Source organism: Brachycentrus maculatus, unplaced genomic scaffold, assembly GCF_059751285.1.
Source record: "Brachycentrus maculatus isolate JH-2025_06_01 unplaced genomic scaffold, ASM5975128v1 h1tg000168l, whole genome shotgun sequence".
Taxonomy (NCBI): Eukaryota; Metazoa; Arthropoda; class Insecta; order Trichoptera; family Brachycentridae; genus Brachycentrus; species Brachycentrus maculatus.
The window spans coordinates 135,259-156,290 of NW_028280921.1; the positions used below are offsets into that span (position 1 = coordinate 135,259).

Below are 21,032 nucleotides of genomic sequence, written 5' to 3' on the forward strand. Positions count from 1 at the left end.
ATGCTAATGACTCATTTTAATGCAATTAATGATTTTTAGAAAATAATATATTTCACTCTTAATACTCTTTTGAATAAATAGTTTTCTAAGAATGTATATTTTTTCTTTAGATTTATTTAAAATTCTGTAAATAAATTACTTTAAGCACTTATAATAAGTAGTTATTAGTTGTCCTCGACTTTTATAATTCCGATCACCGCTAACAAAGAATTACAATTTTGCTTGTGATTTTTTAGACGCCTGTATGAGTAAGCCATCCTACAGCCAAAAATTAATTTCAATACCTGAGTATCTAATTTCTTGAAAAATAACTTGGTATAAAATCTATCATACAAAGCGCTGAAATACAAAATATTTGTATTTATTCATCCAGCCTTCCAAATTTATTCCGATTAGAGCAGATTTACAATCTAAACCTAATTGTTTTTTGCAATACTTTTCCGGGACAAGGTCAATATGTTATTTGATGCTAATGTGTAGATCTCTTTGATCATCCGAAGCGTTTGCGGAACAACATAACACCAAAATAAAACACCATTCGCTTTATTTTCAATTTGAGAAAACATGGTCAAGTTTCACTTTCTTGTACTGAACCAAAACGCCTTTGCAATGCATCACATAAAACCACTATCTCTCATTTGTTCTTAATAATCTATGTAAGTGCACCAAATAACCTTGTTAAGAACTTTGTTTACCATTCTGATCATGCTCAGTTGCTTCTTCTTTTCCTTGCTACGATTCATAATTTTTCTTTTCAAAAATGCACCCTCTGAACCACTCTCAGCGAGTCGGGGGCGCAGCTCCCGGAGCTGTTCACCCCGACAGCAGTATCGCGCGACGAGAGAACTGTTTGGAATCTCCGCCGGTGGTTGTGGCGGGCGCAGTACGCGCACGTCACTCGAGCATTCCAGCGAGACTGCAAGCGCGGGCGGCTGGCTCGAGGAACAGGTTCTAAGAAACGTCTAAAACATTACATCATCCTCTCATTCTGGCCCTCAGCTCCTCATCAATTCTCTATCCAAGCTTATTTTATCTGATGATAATAAAAAAAATAATCTACTGAGGAATCTCATAAACATATCACTCCCTCCTTTCAACAACGTCATAAATCAAAAAACTTGATTTTTCAGGAGATCGTTTTTAAACTTTAAAAATATAATACAATGTACTAAAAATAAATATCAAGCCACTCATTGAAATTTTTACTGTGCAACAGATCTTTTTAGGTATAACCTGAATGTTTTTTCTCCATTTGAAAAATATTTAGTATATTTAAAAAAAATAGTTAAACAATACCTTTTCTTCATAATGCAAAAACAACAGTTTCTGCCCTATAGCGGGTAAATATTAAGTTAAAAATATGCCGCTTTCGCTGGGATATAGTACATTTTCTGGGCATTCCGAAAACATGCACAACTGAAAATTGTTAATTTTTGATATACGACGTTGTTGAAAGGAGTGAGCGATATGATAAATAAAAAATCAGGTATACTGTAATTTAAAAATAGTCGATTAGTATAAGAATAGTCTTGAAATGTAAAAATGGAATTTTAACGTTGAAATTTGTCAGCCTGATGAGTTATCTATTATTTTATAAAAATGCCTACTTAGTCCATACTGTTAACATTTCAGCCAAATAATAATTATAGAAAATATTATTGCGACTTAATTTAAGCTTCAGTAGAATAAGTATTATCTTTATTTGAAAATTAAAATGTGGTGTAATATGTAACATGTTTTACTTACAATAAGACAATAAATTTAATTTTATACATATATATAAAAATATACTAATTATTTTTTTATTTTTTCAAATAATCCTTGCAATATTGTGTTTTCTTGAGCCCTTCCCAGGTATGTATACATATGTTTAATATGTGAGGATTATACCTGACACTGCTGTGTCGACATATCGCTCACTCCTTTCAAGAACGTCATAAATCAAAAATCGACAATTTTCAGTTGTGCATGTTTTCGGAATGCCCAGAAAATGTACTATATCCCAGCAAAAGCGGCATATTTTTAACTTAATATTCACCCCCCACAGGGCAGAAAGTGTTGTTTTTGCATTTTGAAGAAAAGGTATTGTTTAATTATTTTTTTAATATGCTAAATATTTTTCAAATGGAGAAATAACCTTCAGGTTTTACCTAAAAAGATCTGTTACACAGTAAAAAGTTCAATAAGTGGCTTGATATTTATTTTCAATACATTGTATTATATTTAAACTTAAATTTAACTTTAAAAAACGTTTTCCTGAAAAATCAAAATTTTTGATGTATGACGTTCTTGAAAGGAGTGAGCGATATGTATTTATATAAACTATGTCTATGTTTTTAATTCCATTGTGTATTCAATAAGTTCTAGCAAATATCAGCTGACTGTGATATGATTTTTATATGGTACCCTACTAACCTAGCATTCCATGATTGAAGGACTCATTGACTGAAATCAGGACATGTATATTTTCAGTTTTGTCATTACTGAATTTTAGAAGAACCAAAATGCAACACAGATTGGTGATAATCTTGGATGATTTATATAGCGCCATTTTCGTAAAATACTACCTCAAGGACCCTTATACAGATATGGAAATGATAATGAGAGATATAAAAAAAATATTAATGAAAAACATTGTCAATCGACTGAATCTGAAGGGGGGAGAAAGTGGATCCGCCATAATTGTTGCGCCTTTTCGGTCTTCTTGGACCGGAGCATGGCCAAGAAATGCGATGACTGACCATTCTCTGTAAATGTCTTTGCACTTTTCCGTATCTGTCTGCTGTGCTGGTCGGGGTTGTGGACGTCTGTGTACCGGCCAACATCGGGTCGGAATGGGATCTAGCTGACTAATTGAACTAAATACTAATCCCTTTCACTGCCTACATCGGGGTGCTTCTAGAAACTTTGGTGACGGATTTACAAACTTGTATTTATTTAGATTGGCAGTGACAGGTATATTGAAAGCTTTTAAATGTAAATTCACAATAAAATCGGGATACGATTTTATATTGTTTCACATTTTCAATAAATTTTGCAACTTAAAAAAATTGCTTTGCAAAAGCAGATCTGTCAGGAAGCCTAGATGCTTCTGTATCAGATCTGGGCATGTGGTGGGACAGCTTTCAATAGGACGCCTTCCTGGATGTTTGTGAGTACCATCTTAAGGGGAAATTAATAAAACACTATATTTTTTAATTAACTTTATTAATGTTATAGAAACGATATTCATAATACACTACAATTTACTGACAATGATGTACAGGCATAGTGTTATCTCGATATTGCCTTCCTTTACCGAGAAACTCACCGGAAGCGCACACAGTCCTCTGAGTCTCTCAATGCCTTCCAAATTATGATATGTGACGTACAATAATGGCCATACATATTCCAATAGAATTATCAAAACCTTATAATCAATTTTAAAGTTACGTAAATCTATGATTCCTTTCTGGACACAGGAATAACAAGTCGTGTGATAATTGCTTCTAGAAACATCCTATACTCGTATTATATCTGACGTTAAAACGACTAATTCTCAAATTTACAAAAATTTGTATTAAATACTCTTAATTTAAAAAAAGCTTTGAAATAACATATGTTTCTCTTTAAATGTTGTCTCCAACCATTCTTTTACATAGTTAGCTGGTAGAAATATCATTTTTACTTTAAACTTAAGCGAAATCATAGCAAACTGTATGCAAAACGCCCAGAAATACACATTTTGTGTATCACAAATGAGATGTTGTTCATTTCTGGCTAGTTTTAATAAAGAGATACGCAAAAACACCACTTGTCGCGCATAAAGGCAATGATATTTCTTTTCCCTCATTTTGAGTGGACATTTCTTTTTTTTCATTCACAAATTCTGATCTTTGTTTCTATTTGCAAATCAAGATATGCGTTTATACATTAACAACATCAACATTCTCCGAGTATCATCACATTTTGTCAGACAACAAAGCGTGAAGATTGCAATTGTACTTGGTAATAGTAGATTCCGGGAAATACAAACTACGTACTTCAATTAACATTACATCTAAAAGTTGTCAAGTTGTTAATTTTAGGAAAAAGTCAGAATTTGTATTAAAATGGGTCATCTTCTATTTAAAAAACAATTGACCTTTAAAATGGCCAGTCTTTGTAAAAAAGGCGCAAGTTTTATTATGTATTCAGTAAATGTTTTTTCTTTGTAAAAAAAGAACCTTAGTAATTGACTTGTTTCAAGTAATCTAAAGAGAAATGGTTTCAATTTTTACGGGCAGTAAGAAAATCTAAAAAATTACAATGTTTACGTAAAATGTAGTAAAAAAACAATGTTTTTGGAATATTTCGTACATTCTAACGTTGCTTTGTATTTTAAAAGTTAAAATGGTTAAAAATGGATCATCATTAAACGAGTCAAGATATTTTAGAGGGTTTTGTGCATTTAATAATTGCGTATTTTATTCAGTCTACAGAAGATAAACGTTAGTCTCGATATAATTCTACAAAATAGTTATTATAATTGTGTAAATGCCAGAGAAACAAGTGCCATATTAAAATTTAATCTCTTATATTATCAAATGGAACAATCATTATGGATCTCTATCGACAATTAATTAAAATATTGGAAACATCGCTATTTCCAGACTCCGTTTGGTTCACAAATATTCCGGAAATAGAGAGAATAAAATCGGTTCGGGATAATTCTCCGATACATAAAAAGAAACACGCAACAACATACAGACATCTTGTATACACTTAAAGCGATATAGTTAGTTTATTAGCGCAGTTTGCGATTGTAATCGTTAGACAGCCTCGATGCAAACACTCACCAGAGAAGTTTGAGTGAATACTCTCTCCGGCATCGCATAACCTACATTTCCAGCTACAGTTAGCCAAATCACCTTCGATTTACCAATAAATTAAGTCTTCAGTACACAAACAATAAATAGTTTCTTTCCGATAATGGCTCAAAGGTCCGTTAGTAGCTCTCCTAACTATCTACAAATTTACATTGAAAATCTACGGCTAAAAGAAAAAGGTACTCGAATGTTAACGACGCTGCGAGAAAAATGCACTTTATCCTACAGAAATAAATGTTTCTTTGGAATAAGAACAATTACTTAGTAAAAAAATATAATAAGATGCAAAAAAATATAATGGGTCCGCTACTAAAATGCGAGACAATATTTCTATGTAAAATATTTATTAGTAATATACCACCATCTTTAACTAACATATCCGTATGTACAATAATCATTAACACACTCGAGTTATTGGCTAATGAGAGGGATATATATATACTTTATAATAATCGTTTTTAATTCTACGTCGATAAACTGGGAAAAATTAGAATACACACAGAGCCTACTACACCATACTCGTCCAAACACATTTAGCAAATGACTCTTCTGGACAAATATTTCTACAATACAAATTTTATTGTCAATATTTGCGATCCAATCTTTCTCAAATGAGGTGAGATTATATGTGAAATTGGACAACATTAAAAACAAACTTCTTATATCAATCTGGCTGTCAAATAATTTCAAATACGAGCATATCAACTCAACTCACCCGGATGAAATAATGTATTTTAAAATCTTACACTAACATTTCATCGAGTTATCTTCGATGAAGAATATGGAACTTAGCCATAGATAATACGCAAATGGTACATTTGACTATTTTTTGGTGGCAATGCATTCAGAGTTTAGTTTAGTTTAGTTTCTACTTCCTTTCTGAACCAAACAACAATAGCACTCATGCGAAGACTGCCTACTCTAAACGCATCATTTATTGTCAACAAATGATCTACAATGCATTCACAGTTTAGTTTAGTTTCTACTTCCTTTCTGAACCAAACAACAATAGCACTCATGCGAAGACTGCCTACTCTAAACGCATCATTTATTGTCAACAAATGATCTACAATGCATTCACAGTTTAGTTTAGTTTCTACTTCCTTTCTGAACCAAACAACAATAGCACTCATGCGAAGACTGCCTACTCTAAACGCATCATTTATTGTCAACAAATGATCTACAATGCATTCACAGTTTAGTTTAGTTTCTACTTCCTTTCTGAACCAAACAACAATAGCACTCATGCGAAGACTGCCTACTCTAAACGCATCATTTATTGTCAACAAATGATCTACAATGCATTCACAGTTTAGTTTAGTTTCTACTTCCTTTCTGAACCAAACAACAATAGCACTCATGCGAAGACTGCCTACTCTAAACGCATCATTTATTGTCAACAAATGATCTACAATGCATTCACAGTTTAGTTTAGTTTCTACTTCCTTTCTGAACCAAACAACAATAGCACTCATGCGAAGACTGCCTACTCTAAACGCATCATTTATTGTCAACAAATGATCTACAAAATTTTGCATAGTGAAGTAGTTATTTTTTGACAAAAGTAATGTAATCATTTAGTACAAAGAGTGCTATTTTAGGTCACAAAAAAGATAATTTTTAAGAAGAAACGGCGTCAAATATATATTTTATTGAATACTGTTTATTCATTTTAATAATTGATTTAAAAAAACATTTTTTTTAAATATCAGTTTAAAAATTTAGTGTGACAATTTGTTTAATATAAGCAATATTTGTGAGTGATAATAAATAATAATAATGAAACCCTTATCCGCACCCCAATGGTGCATAGGGTACTGCGTCATATAAATGCAGTGTTATCTTGATCGTTTACACATGAAGGAAAGGTGATCAGCCCTCCGCTTCAAGTACCAGTCCAGGGTAATATTGAATAAATATTACAGTGAAAAAATTACTCATATTTATTCTTACCCCCCTTGGGAATCCAACCTGGGTCCTCCAGAACGGTAGCCGAGCGTGCTGACCATTACACTACGGAGGCTTTGTGAGTGATAAATGAATAAAATTTATATTATGTGAAGTCAATATATCGAGAAGGCATCAAATCGCCTTGATTCACATTAATTTTTGCGAGTGACAATTTTTTATATTTTCCACAAAAAGTTTTTTTCTTTCCAATATTGTGAAAATATTTCAAAATAAATTTAGATACAATCTCAATCTCCGATATTAAATTAATTATGCGCATTATTTATTTTGTAAGTTTATCATGAATCACTGACAAAATGCGCAAAAAGAATTTTGTCTTATCGTGATAACAGTAGTTATTTAAAAACAAAAATTTAAATACATTACATAAGAAAATCTGTAGATTCAATTTGAAGGTAGCATTAAGACTAGTCAAAGCGTTGGGATGAGGCAGATGAAACCATTTGTTCATTATCTATAATAAAGACCCGACACAGTGTATTTTCAACATCGAGGGACTTAATGAAGGATAAAACCATTTCCACAGTGTGAACGGATACATGTTACATTATTACATATTATCTAACAGTTACGAAGCTTCCACACTCTGTAATAACCGGCTCGCATAATCCTAGAATGTAATTACAAAATATTTGGTTAATACGCAGTCGAAATAGGTACGAGTTCAATCTTATTGGATGGAATAACATTCCAGTTGGCGTACATTCTCTACAAGGCAACGGGTAATCGGCAAACAGCCTCGTACGCGCGTCTTCAATATCAAAACATACAACTGAGTACCTATAGAAAATAAATATTGTTCACTAACAGAGAATCTACGCACACCGAGTTTAGCCTCTCATAGCTTTGCCGCGTTTGGCTGGCGTCATACGCGGGAACCAGTCCACACCTCTTCAAACCCTCCGCACCCCAATGGTGTATAGGGCACTGCATCATATAAACGGAGTGTTATCTTGATCGTTAGCACATGAAGGAAAGGTGATCAGCTCTCCGCTTCAGGTTCCAGTCCAGGGTAATATTAAATAAATATAGAGGGAAAAAATCACTCACTATTTGACCCCCCCTGGGAATCTAACCCGGAACCTCCAGAACAGTAGCTGAGCGTGCTGACCATTACACTCCGAAGGCGGAGAAACCGCATTAAATTGATATTATGATATTTATAGAATGGCAAGATCAGAAATGCAGAAATACAATCAAACGTACACCGCACTTAGTCCGAGAAACTTTGAAAATTACATTGTAAAACATACTACCATTATCCATACTATTAAATAACTAAATTATTTATAAAAGAGCTATTAATAAATAGATTACGGAGGTAGGAATACTAAAAGAGATTGTGATATCAGCCATGTTGTCCATGATTGCTTGACTCACAACAAACAAATAAATACAACATTTTGAGTGTGTCCAAATACTTGTTCACAAAATCTGGATTATCTCCAATTACAGGAGTTATTTTCATATTATTTTTTGACATCTCATCAAAGATGAAGAAGAATATGGAAGTCTGGGCATTTACGGGGCTGGTGACTGTCATAGGCTGGTTTAAGTGATCACTTTACACATGTGTAACATTCACCAATTCTACCCATTATTGACAACCACACTACTCAAATTCTTGGAAGTTCTATATATATGAACCAATTTAATTTATTATTAGATTAAAACCAATATTTTTAGCTTTTCCACTTTTTTTATTTGACCAGCGACCGACGTCATTACCGACATCATCAGACTGGTGATGATGATGATGTCGGTAACGACGAAACCCGGTCGCTGGTCAAATAAAAAAAGTGGAAAAGCTAAAAATATTGGTTTTAATCTAATAATAAATTAAAAATGCAATTCCATCACGAAGTGTCAGTGGATAATATAAATCTATTGAACCAATTTAGAAACCTTGTTCATGAATCACTAGAACTTCACTAGAGACATCTATTGGTGAGATGTAAAGATCACTTAAACCAGCCTATGACGGTCGTCAGCCCCGTAAATGCCCAGACTTCCATATTCTTCTTCATCTTTGATGAGATGTCAAAAAATAACAAATAAATAATTTCATAAACTAATACATATTCATAAAATGTACCCTCGGAATGGGACAACCCAATGGGGACATTATTTTGAATTTTAAATTGTAAATACCTGTTTTCAATTAATGTTTTACCTAGTAAATACTACTATTTCTTAAAATCCACTGTGACACGTGTTTCGATGCATTCCGCATCATTTTCAAACACCGTATGATGCGGAATGCATTGAAACAAGTGTCACAGAAGATTTTAAGAAATAGTGGTATTTACTAAGTAAAACATCAATTAAAGATTGATAGATTTTGCCACAAAGTGACTGCCAAATCAATTAATGTAAATATATACATAAAATAGTTCAAAACGCAATATGAACTTATTGAATTTAAGAATTATCATGAATGAATGAATTTATAAAAATTATTAAGAAATTTTCATTATATTTAAAACAGAAATTTTATAAAATTTTTATACTTTTTTCTCTTCAAACTTGTGGACTGATTCTTTTCTGCATGACGCCAGTCATTTAAAAAACATCCAACACTGCCATACTAAGCACAGAAGGGGTATATGTATACGAATCAGAGAAATTTATCCTTCAACTCTTTCTCCATGGAACATTATAAAATAGTATTTCGAGAAATAAAAATACTTTGTGTTCTGATCCACTCACATTTTTACTAACCAACTAGTTTCGGTAACAACCTGTTGCCCTCTTCAGAAGAGGGCAACAGGTTGTTGCCGAAACTAGTTGGTTAATAAAAATGTGAGTGGATCAGAACACAAAGTATTTTTATTTATCGAAATAATATATCAATATGATCCACAAAGTTAATGCTTTCAATATTCAAAACATTATAAAATAGTGTTTATATTTAACAATATTTTGAGTGTGTCCAAATACTTGTTCACAAATCTGGATTATCTCCAATTAGGAATTATTTTTTACAATTTATCTAGAAGTTCCAAAATTTGAACAGTGTGATCATGGGTAGAATTGGTGAATGTTACACGTGTGTAGAGAGATCACTTAAACCAGCCTATGATGGTCGTAAGCCCTGTAAATGCCCAGACTTCCATATTCTTCTTCATCTATGTTGAGATGTCAAAAAAAGTAAAAACCTTCATGAAATGTTGTTTTTCTCTTTGGTGGGAGATATAGCTATAATTCCTTAACCAATCTCTTAAGGTGGAGACTGACCGGAGCATTTCGTCGTAACATAACGTCGTAACATCGCTCGCGGCAAGCATCACCGAGCATCCGAAACTATGGATGGAGCACTCGGCTCGCTGTACTGACTGCCTGAATGCTCGCATCGTAACGTAACACGTTACGACGAAATGCTCCGGTCAGTCTCCACCTTTATGAAGACTCTGTGCTTAGTATAGCGGAATACATCTTGACAGGATGATGAAAATATAAATAAAATGCACAGAATAGAACAGGAATAATTCTAAAACTACAGCACCTCTTCAACTAGAATCTCTTGTCTGCATTCATGATGAGATGATCCGCCGTATGGAACGGGAGAGGAGAAACGATGGGAGTTAGTGTATTTTGGGTGCCGAGCGATCGTTGCAGTGCTTGTTCCTCTTGAGAGTAGCCCCGCGCTTGATCTGCTCCATGAGGGACCCGTGACACACGCGAGGGTCCGGCTGGAATAGAAAGGTCTTTATTAATGCAGTACAGAGTCATCGAAAAATAAGGCCCAAAAAAAAAATTTTTTTTAATTAAACCCTTATACGCCCCGATGGTGCAAAGGGCACTGCATCATATGAACGCAGTATTATCTTGATCATTAACACGTGAAAGAAAGATGATCAGCCCTCCGTTTCAGGTATATTGAATAAATATTAGACTGAAAAAATCACTTATATTTATTTAATCCCCCCTGGGAATCGAACCCGGGACCATTACGCTACGGAGGCGGAGGCTTCATTAACACGTTGTCGTCGGGACACGGCATTTGCCGTTTTTCGCGGACTGTCGGTCAACTGCGGGACACGACAAATACCATTTTTGTCGACTGTCGGTTGTCAGCGGGAAACGGCAATATACGGGATTGTTATCAGCGTAAAATAAAACGCGTTGAAGGGTAATTTGCTACCTGGGTGCTAGGCGACAGTCTGTCGACGTTATTTGAGATGCCTTGTCCGGATTGGCTAGTGTGCCACTTGTAAAGGTGTCACCAGAAATCTAGAGTTTTTATGCGATCTCAATCTCCAGTTTAGTTTGAGTCATTTCACGTATTGGACTATTTTTCATACCGCTCGCACTGTTTTGTTTACTGTTTGGTATTTTATTATTTGAATATATTAGCATTGTATAGGGAATGATACCTCGGAGGGGACGATTATTTTTTAAGGTTTACAATGCTTCTAAAATTGTGAAATATGGAATACTTAATTAAAAATTATGATGTAATCAAAGCAATTATAATTTGTTTTTGATGATCAAATGTCATAAATGATTTCTTTGAAAATTTCAATCGAAAATATTATTTGGTTTAGAAATAGTGTAAATTTTAAGAAAGCAATATATTTTTGCGGTGATCGCGAAAAACATCCGCCATAGGCTAGAGTCTATTGTTCGAAGCGCCCGACTACAATGTGTCAATACATTATGCAGTATTTATGTTCTCACCGTTTAATTTGACAATATTTAAATTAAAAATTATTTACGCAAAGTATATACTTTTTATCATGTTCCCTAAATAGTACAATTCATCATCATCTTCTAAAGGCAGCGCCTTGTAGTGTCAGCCACTTGTCTCTGTCAGTCGCCATCCTCTTGAGCTGCGAATAGGAGACGTCCATGAGCCGCTTCAAATCCTGGAAGTATGAAGTTCTTGGGCGGCCTCTTGTTCGTTTTCCCAAGATTCTTCCTTCGAAGATGTTGCTAAGAAAGGTGCTATTTCTAATTGAGTGCCCTATTAGCTTGGCCTTCCTCTTCAAAATATGATTTAAAAGCTCTCTTCTTTCTTTTACGTCCTGCAACACCTTTTCGTTGGACTTCCTTACAACCCATGATGTCTTGGTCATCTTCCTCCAAACCCACATCTCAAATGCTTACAATTAAAGTCCTATAATTGTCCACCTCCGTGGTGCAATGGTTACTGTGTTTAGCTACCGTGCTGGAGGTCCCGGGTTTGATTCCCAACAGGGAGGGTAAAAATAAATATCAGTTATTTTACACTCTAATACCTGTTTAATATTACAGGTGAGCATACTAATTAGTCAAGGTTGATGCAAAAACCGCCCGACAACAATATGTCAAATTTTCTTACTATATTTAATAATAATAAATATAATAAAACCCTTATCCGCACCCCAATGGTGCATAGGGCACTGCGTCATATAAACGCAGTGTTATCTTGATCGTTTACACATGAAGGAAAGGTGATCAGCCCTCCGCTTCAGGTACCAGTCCAGGGTAATATTGAATAAATATGACAGTGAAAAAATCACTAATATTTATTTTACCCCCCTGGGAATCGAACCCGGGACCTCCAGAACAGTAGCCGAGCGTGCTGACCATTACACTACGGAGGCGGACAAAACGGACTTACTATATTTACACATCTTTTTTGTGTTTTTTTTGCATAAACATGTGGACAGTCACCATATAGCCAGCAGCCATTATAAAGTGCCGGGAAACATTCAAATATTTTTGTGCCTGTAAATTGAATTGTGAAATTTGTAATTTTTTTAAATTTATTTTATAGATACATAAAAAAAAAATTACTACATGTATTACGGCTTTTTAGGCATGGCCTGTGTTGAGCCGAAATACTAACATGTTAATACAATTTTTTTATTTTTTATTTTTTTTTATTATTATTAACATACAACAGATACAATAACAATTTACAATATAAAGGTTTTACAATAAAATAATTACACCTGGACTTTAATTAATTCACTTTCTACCTTGTCCCTTCCAATGAGAAGCAACCATTGATGGACACTTCTTAAAGACATGATCACCACTGGAATTCTTAATGGTTACGGACAGCAAATTAAATATTAATTGGATATTTTTTTTGCAAAACTCAATGGAATCCTGACCTAACATAGTTTTACTGAATTTAACATTAAAAAAAAAAAGACTGTTTTGAGTAATTGTGTCACGTTGAGATTACCTGCGCTTTAGTGTTGATAATGTGGCGTATAGTCCCGGCACGGTTGGGCGATCCTTCTGCTTGGCGCTGGCGGAGCGTGGCACTCAGCTTATCCAAGAAGGCGGGCTGCACGGCCGCTGTTACTCCTGAAAAAATATGGTAATTCAAGTATTTTGTTGAAAAAATCTAACCTAAAGCATAAACAAACGAACCGCAGAGGTGGTGTCCATAAGAAAGGTGAAGGGTATGATGTGTCTCTTCACACATGCTAGCCAATCCTTCAAATATCTTGTGTGCCCAATCACACTTTTTTGACACCTTCACTTTTTTGACACCTTTACTTTTTTGACACCTTCACTTTTTTTACGCCAATCTTCACTTTTTTGACACCTTAGCTAATTAGCTTCCAAGACATTGACATCCTTCTTCTTTTTGGCTACATCCCAACTTATCGTCTTTGTAGACTGCTGGGGTCAGCTCTCTTCGTCCTCAGGTTGTAGGTCATTCTGTCATGAACAACGTCACCTAGGCCATGTCTTCGAACCATGTTCTGTCTTTGCAGCATCCATAGTGTCAGGTTGTGGTCCCGTGGTTAGTGTCGTGGACTCTTAAGTCAGAGTTTCTCGGTTCGAACCCACCCTACCACAATTTGATACCTATTTCTAATAATGAGCCGCTTAGGCTCACAGAAATAGTATGAACTTGAAACAGTTGTTTAAATAATAAAAACGCAAATATATTTTTTTCTTAAAAAAAATATATTTATAATATAAGTATGTATTGTGAAGTAAGTATTGTGAGACATATAATCACCGTTCTACCCATGATTAACAACCACACTAATCAAATTTAGGAAGTATTTATGTTTAGTGAAATCGAAAAATTAATGTTTGGATAAGAGAAAAGACCAAGGAAACAGATATGGATCAGAGAATCGCTGAACAAAAGTGGAACTGGGCAGGTCATGTGGCACAAATGTCTGACAGCCTAGAACAGGATGCAGAAGCGTAGGTAGGCCCCAGACAAGATGGTCTGATGACATTAAAAAAGTGGCGGGCCTTTGTTTGGATGGGAATTAATATTATTTACCTTGCATATTATGTACAAGGTTTATAATTCATTAAGTAAATTTTTGTTTCTTTTAACAAAATATATATGTTTTTATTTGAATCTGTGCTGAGAACACGAGGGATAATCTAGTGTGGGCCAATCAGGGACTTCTCGGCATTTGCTCATTGCTGGGAGGAAACCACAATGCACTCCTCAGGAGAAGGTGGACTGTTGACTGTCATCAGCAGACCTTCCGTTCCACTAGAAGAGGGATCGGCATTTAGTGTCCTAGCTTGGTTTAAGGTGGAGACTGACCGGAGCATTTCGTTGTAACATAACACGTTACGATGCGAGCATTCAGGCAGTCAGTACGCCGAGCCGAGCGCTCCATCCGTAGCTTCGGATGCTCGGTGATGCTCGCCGCGAGCGATGTCACGACGAAATGCTCCGGTCAGTCTCCACCCTTATGTTACAAAGTGGCGGGCCTGCACTGGAAGAGAGTCGCGTCCAACAGAGAACTGTGGAAGTCCAAGAGAGAGGCCTTCGTTCAACACTGGACACAAGAAGAGGGCTGAAACTGAGGTAACTTTACCTTTCTGGTGTTGAGAGGCCTTGTGCGGGGACTGGGCGTACAGGGAATCTTGGGAGCCCCTCTCGACCCCCCCTGCCCCGCGCCGGGAGTTGCGCGGAGACAGCTGGGGCGCCAGGCGAGCACTGATGGCCGCTATGAGCCCCCCGCCGCCGCCGCTGCCATCTGCACAGCAAACAACATTTTTTTATTTTGGCAAAGCACCCAAAATCGAGTGATATATGCTACAAACAATTGGTATTTTTTTAATAATGCTGTCAATTAACAATTTTTAATGAACACTATTTTGATTTATTTATTTTGTCCGCCTCCGTAGTGTAATGGTCAGCACGCTTGGCTACCGTTCTGGAAGTCCCGGGTTCGATTCCCAGGGGGGGTCAAATAAATATAAGTGATTTTTTCACTCTAATATTTATTCAATAATGATTTATTTATTTAATATTTACCCTGGACTGGTACCTAAAGCGGGGGGCTGATCACCTTTCCTTTGTGTGTTAACGATCAAGATCCCACTGTGTTTATATAATGCAGTGCCCTATGCACCATTGGGGTTTGAATTGAAAAATTTAATTGAATATTTTGGCACTCATAATGTTGTGGACAAATATTTCGCATTGTCTAGCATTTGTTTGTAGGAAATGTCTATAATATTTCGACTTACAGTCACTAGCTCTCCTGTCGGCACTCTGGGAGCGGCTGTTGGATATGGTCTTCCTGATGCTCAGGGGGCTCATGTTCCCCGTCTCCTGGCTCCTGTTCCCCCCGAAGCCCAGATTATTGAAGCCCGCAATTATCTGACTCGGCTGGGCGTAGATGGAGTTGCCTCCGGGAGTGGACGCCCCGAAGGTGTTCTTCTTCTCGTAGCTCTGCTGCTTGCCGAAAGTGGTCTGCCCGTAGATCGGAGTGCTCGGCGTCTGGTTGCCCGGAGTCCTCTGGCCAAACGAGGACATTGAGGACTCGGAGTAGTTGGATGTGTTCGGGCTGGAGCTATACATGACCGTAGCGCTGTAGCTGCTAGAAATCAATCGGTTCCCGTGGTCGTATATATCGGAGTTATTCAAATTATTCGGTTCCTTCCCGTATAAACCGGAATTGGCACTCAAGTTCGTGAAACTGCTGTTGCGCGATCCGTGTAGCGTACTAGTCTGCTCCACGTATGTGAATATCTTGTGACCTGCCGGTCCGTATATGGGATTCAGGTTGCTGTTGTTTTGAAGGGCGGTGAATGTGGATTTCGACTGTTGGAAGGAGCTCAGAACGGGCTGCGGATTGGCGTTGTTGGCGCTGGACGGTTGGGCTTGTCCCTGCAGGTTGGAATTCCTCCTCAGTAGACTCGGGCTTGCGGGAGTGTGCTTCAGCTCTGTGAGAGCCTTGACTGTCTCGGCAACGTTGATTCCTTTCCCTGAAAATGACAATAATATAAAAATCATCTAAAATGCCCATGATCAGTAAAATAATTTATATTACTATTGGTATTACTAAATTTTACTGTGAGTATTACTAATTGTCAATTTTATTAATGCTTAATGTAACTGTGAGTGGAACTTAATGTTGCAGCGAGTATTACTTATTGTCAATATTATTGGGAGTATTACTCGATATTGCAGTGAGTATTACTCATTATAAATGTTACTTTGAGTATTAATCATTGTCAATGTTATTATGAGTATTGCTCAATATTACTGTGAGTATTGCTTAATGTAACTGTGAATAGTACTTAATGTTGCAGCGAGTATTACTAATTGTCAATGTTATTGGGAGTATTACTCGATATTGCAGTGAGTATTACAATCATTGTCAATGTTATTATGAGTATTACTCAATATTACTGTGAGTATTGCTTAATGTAACTGTGAATAGTACTTAATGTTTCAGCGAGTATTACTAATTGTCAATGTTATTGGGAGTATTACTCGATATTGCAGTGAGTATTACAATCATTGTCAATGTTATTATGAGTATTACTCAATATTACTGTGAGTATTGCTTAATGTTACTGTGAGTAGTACTTAATGTTGCATCAAGTATTACTTGAAATTGCAGTGAGTATTGCTCATTATAAATGTTACTGTGAGATTTTACTCAAATTCTAATTGCATATTATCAAAATATTCCAGCATTATGGAAAGCAAATAGGACCATAGTTATCAAATTGGACTAAATTTTACAATCGCTGTCCTGAGAATATTGCATAAATCCAATACATTCTCAAATTGAACACAATTGAATTGAAGACATTCTCACAATTGAATCAAAAATTTTAAACGAATTAATACACCTGCTAAATTTATACAATGATCTACGGGCAATGTAAACCTAATGGTGACTAGAGTTATTATTGTTATTATTATTTTTGATCAAGGCATACCGGCTTCTGATTGGTGAACATCAGAAGGATTGAGGAGGAAGGCGGGCGGAGGGGGTAGATTGTCGTCTCCCTCACTCGCTAGATGCTGGCTGCTTCCATATTCTATAATAAAAAACAGAAAAAATATTAACAATTTGTATATGATATTTATAGTACGATGATTTTTTTATATATCGCCCACTCCTTTCAAGAACGTCATAAATCAAAAAACTTGATTTTTCAGGAGAACGTTTTTAAAGTTTAAAAATATAATACAATGTATTAAAAATAAATATCAAGCCACTTATTGAACTTTTTATTGTGCAACACATCTTTTTAGGTAAAACCTGAAGGTTTTTTCTCCATTTGAAAAATATTAAGTTTATTAAAAAAAATATTCAAACAATACTTTTTCTTCAAAATGCAAAAACAACACTTTCTGCCCTGTAGCGGGTAAATATCAAGTTAAAAATATGCCGCTTTTGCTGGGATATAGTTTATTTTCTGGGCATTCCGAAAACTTGCACAGCTGAAAATTAACAATTTTTGATTTATGACGTTCTTGAAAGGAGTGAGCGATATAATATCTCATATAAAAAATAAACAATTTTTTTCTGCTTGGTGTAGGCCTAGTGGCCTGTATTTAAGAGGGATTGGCCTCCTGTGATGTCGATTCCCAGCTGTCAATCCATCTGTTTGGTGGTCTGACCAGTAGTCTTCTACCTTGGGGTTGGCCGCACAGTGCAATGCGGGGGAGTCTGGATGGTTCCATTCTCCTCACATGTGCATATCATTGTCTCTAACGTTGCCTTCCCCACCTAACGACATCTTCTCTCTCGCATATTTCTCTTATCCTAGTGTTCCTTATTTTAACTTGTAGAGAATTAAAAAACTGTTTTAAAGTAATAATTACCATTGATAGCGTGCTGCATGTGGTGCGGTCTCGTAATGCTGCTCGACCTCCTCACGGGCGGCGGCGGCTTGCTGCAGGGGCCCCCCAGGGGGGTACCGGGCCCCCCGCCCGACCCCCGACGCCCCCCTCCCAGTGCCAAGCGCAGGCTCGACGGGGGACACGTGGCTGCAATTTAATATGTTATAAGGCCGGTTGGCATATTACCTAAATGTTACGAGGCCGGTTGGAATATTACCCAAATGTTACGAGGCCAGTTTGAATATTACCTAAATGTTACAAGGCCGGCTGGAATGTTTTTTTTTTATAATTTATATTTAACCAATAACTTTGTGACTTTCCATTTTATAATTAAAATGTAACTTTGTTTAAAAATCATTATAAATATATTCATAGTGATTTAAAAACATAGTTTTTTGTTGTTGTTTTTTTTTAGATGGGAGTTGCATTTATTATTTACCTTGCTTATTATGTACAAGGTTTATAGATCAATCAGTGGATTTTGGTTTCTTCTAGCTAAAAAAAACATGTTTAACGTTTTAACCGCGTCAACTTTGTTCCTGAGAGACGCCCGTACGCGGCGGTATTTCGCCGTTTTTAAAATGATTACTTTTATCATGTATTTAGTTAAGAAACGATTTATTTTCCTAAACAAAAACGTTCAATGGGATTCATTGTGCCTTTTTGGTACTCTATAATACACGTGTGTCACATTATTCTTGAAATATATCCTAATATAAACAAATAACATCGTAACATAAATAAATCAAAGCACGCATCGTGTGTCACTCTTACCCGCTGGCGATGCGTAGCGTCAAGAGTGAGACAGATATAGGGCATGATTATGGCGCGGACTTATTACCGACCGCAAGAAAAATCAGGGATCTGTTCTTTTATTTATCCTTGTGATGTTACAAATCATTAGTCAGATATTTCAACAGATGTCATAAGGCCAAGGATTGACGTATTATTTTATCCAAAGTTCTACACCATGAAAAAATCCCTCCAAGTTGAACTGAGGTTCGAAACTTGGAGCAAAGTAAAAACACAAACGGTTATGTCAGCCGCGTATGGGGCATGTTTTATTAAAACACATACGGTTATGCGAGCCGCGTGGATACGGTTAATTTTAATCTGTGTTGGGATCAAGGATAAACTAGTATGGGCCAATCAGGAACTTCTGAGCAATTGCTCATTGCTAGGAAAAAACCACATAAAACTACTCGGAGAAGCTGGACTTTTGACTGTCGTCAACTGGCCTTCCATTCCACAAGAAGAGGGTTCGGCATTTTGTGTCCTATCTTGGTTTATGGTACCAATGTCTTTCACTATTTTTATCATATTTGATACCACCTCTTTATGAACTAACACTAATTGTTATGACTTTGGTTGGAGCATAATATAATGTAGATAAGGTTGTAACGTATCACTCATACAATTTATGACGAGTCCAATTAGGATCTAGTTGTTACGAGTTAGGACGGAATATAAATGCAATACAACAGATTTGACTGGAATTTGTGAGATAGATTTTATCAGTCTGATTTAAATACAACCGAGTTATTACGAATCCGGTTGAAATATAATCTAGATGTTACGAGTCTCATTGGAAAATCATTAATACATCTCATGATAGCAGCATGTGTACAAAATTTTATCAATTTAAGTGAATAAGCCGTATTGAATTTTTGTGAGATGAAATTAAACAGTATTCATTCAACTCTAGTGATATAGGAAAACCAATCTGTGAGAGATAATTTTGCATTCGTGTCAGTGAGTCTTGTCTAATCAAATCGTGTGCGGCAATTATATTTTGCAATATTTATAGATGCCTAATGTATTCACTCACTCAGAGATGAGTGAAATCTTACATCTGAAACTCAAATATGCTATTTGAAATGAACAAATTGAACTCCGAGTATCAAAACTCCAGTTTTTTTTTTTTTTTTTTTTCGATATTCATAAATGCCTAATGTATTCACTCACTCAAAGGTGAGTGAAATCTTACGCCTGATCCTCAAACATCTTCTAAACCTTATCCGCACCCAATGGTGCATAGGGTACTGCATCATATAAACGCAGTGTTATCTCGATCGTCAACACACGAAGGAAAGGTGATCAGCCCTCCGCTTCAGGTACCAGTCCAGGGTGAAAAAATCACTTTTATTTATTTGACCCCTCCCGAGAATCGAACCCGGGACCTCCAGAACGGTAGCCGAGTGTGCTGACCATTACACTATGGAGGCGGACATTACTCTACGGAGGCGGACAATGGTATTTGAAATTAAAACAAACTTTGAAAAGAGGATTTGAGTATCGGAATTTCAGAGAAGGAAGTGATATTGATGATCAAGTGATGTAATGGACTCGTATCATTGAAAAATAAATAATTCATCCAACTATTGACACTAAAACACACATTTAAAAAACAAACATGCATTTAGAGAACATTTTCCTAAAATATTGTTAAACAAACAAGACAAGTAAATAAAATCAAAGCGTGCAAAGCTACCTACGATATTCATATGAAAACAATGAGTTTCATTAGTTACCTAGGGTGATAGCTGGAATCCAGGTAATACAGAAAATTTAAAAATTAAATAAAAATAATTCACACAAAATTCCACTCTTTCTTTTACAAACATCAACGCATTGTGTTTTGATTTATATGAAACTCAAAATAAAATAAAAATATGTTAGAGCAATTGTCACGTTTACAAAATACAGTCACATTTAAACCTGTATGTAGCTGTACATAGTCGTCCAAACACATCATTTCTCAATGAAGTATGGGTATATGTGAACGTCCGCAGTCATACCTAAAGCCAGGTGACATTTATTTCTAAAATGACACTTGTGCTAACATCTGTGGTTGTATTTAAATTTTTAAATATATGAGTGCATTCACACATTGAATTCAACCCCCTGAGGTCATACCGCTCACTCCTTTCAACAACGTCATGTATCAAAAATTGTAAATTTATAGTTGCGCATGTTTTCGGAATGCCCAGAAAATGTACTATATTCCAGCAAAAGCGGCATATTTTTAACTTAATATTTACCCGCTACAGGGCAGAATGTTATTTTTGCATTTTGAGGAAAAGGTATTTTTTAATTATTTTTTTAAATATACTAAATATTTTTCAAATGGAGAAAAAACA

General features: G+C 35.8%; 1 protein-coding gene across 3 annotated transcripts in view; it reads right to left on the reverse strand.

Annotated features, from left to right (window-relative positions):
• Positions 1-10,253: 10,253 nt before the first annotated feature.
• Positions 10,254-21,032, reverse strand: part of mim (missing-in-metastasis) — a 193,929-nt gene continuing 183,150 nt past the window's right edge. For all 3 annotated transcript variants that reach the window (XM_088261874.1, XM_088261875.1, XM_088261873.1), the window contains 6 exons: positions 17,875-18,039; positions 16,983-17,084; positions 15,276-16,016; positions 14,618-14,779; positions 12,997-13,121; positions 10,254-10,510 (listed from right to left, as the gene is read on the reverse strand). In XM_088261874.1, coding sequence (XP_088118000.1) covers positions 10,403-10,510; positions 12,997-13,121; positions 14,618-14,779; positions 15,276-16,016; positions 16,983-17,084; positions 17,875-18,039 — 1,403 coding nt within the window. In that variant the 3' untranslated portion in view covers positions 10,254-10,402. The remainder of the gene's footprint in view (positions 10,511-12,996; positions 13,122-14,617; positions 14,780-15,275; positions 16,017-16,982; positions 17,085-17,874; positions 18,040-21,032) is intronic.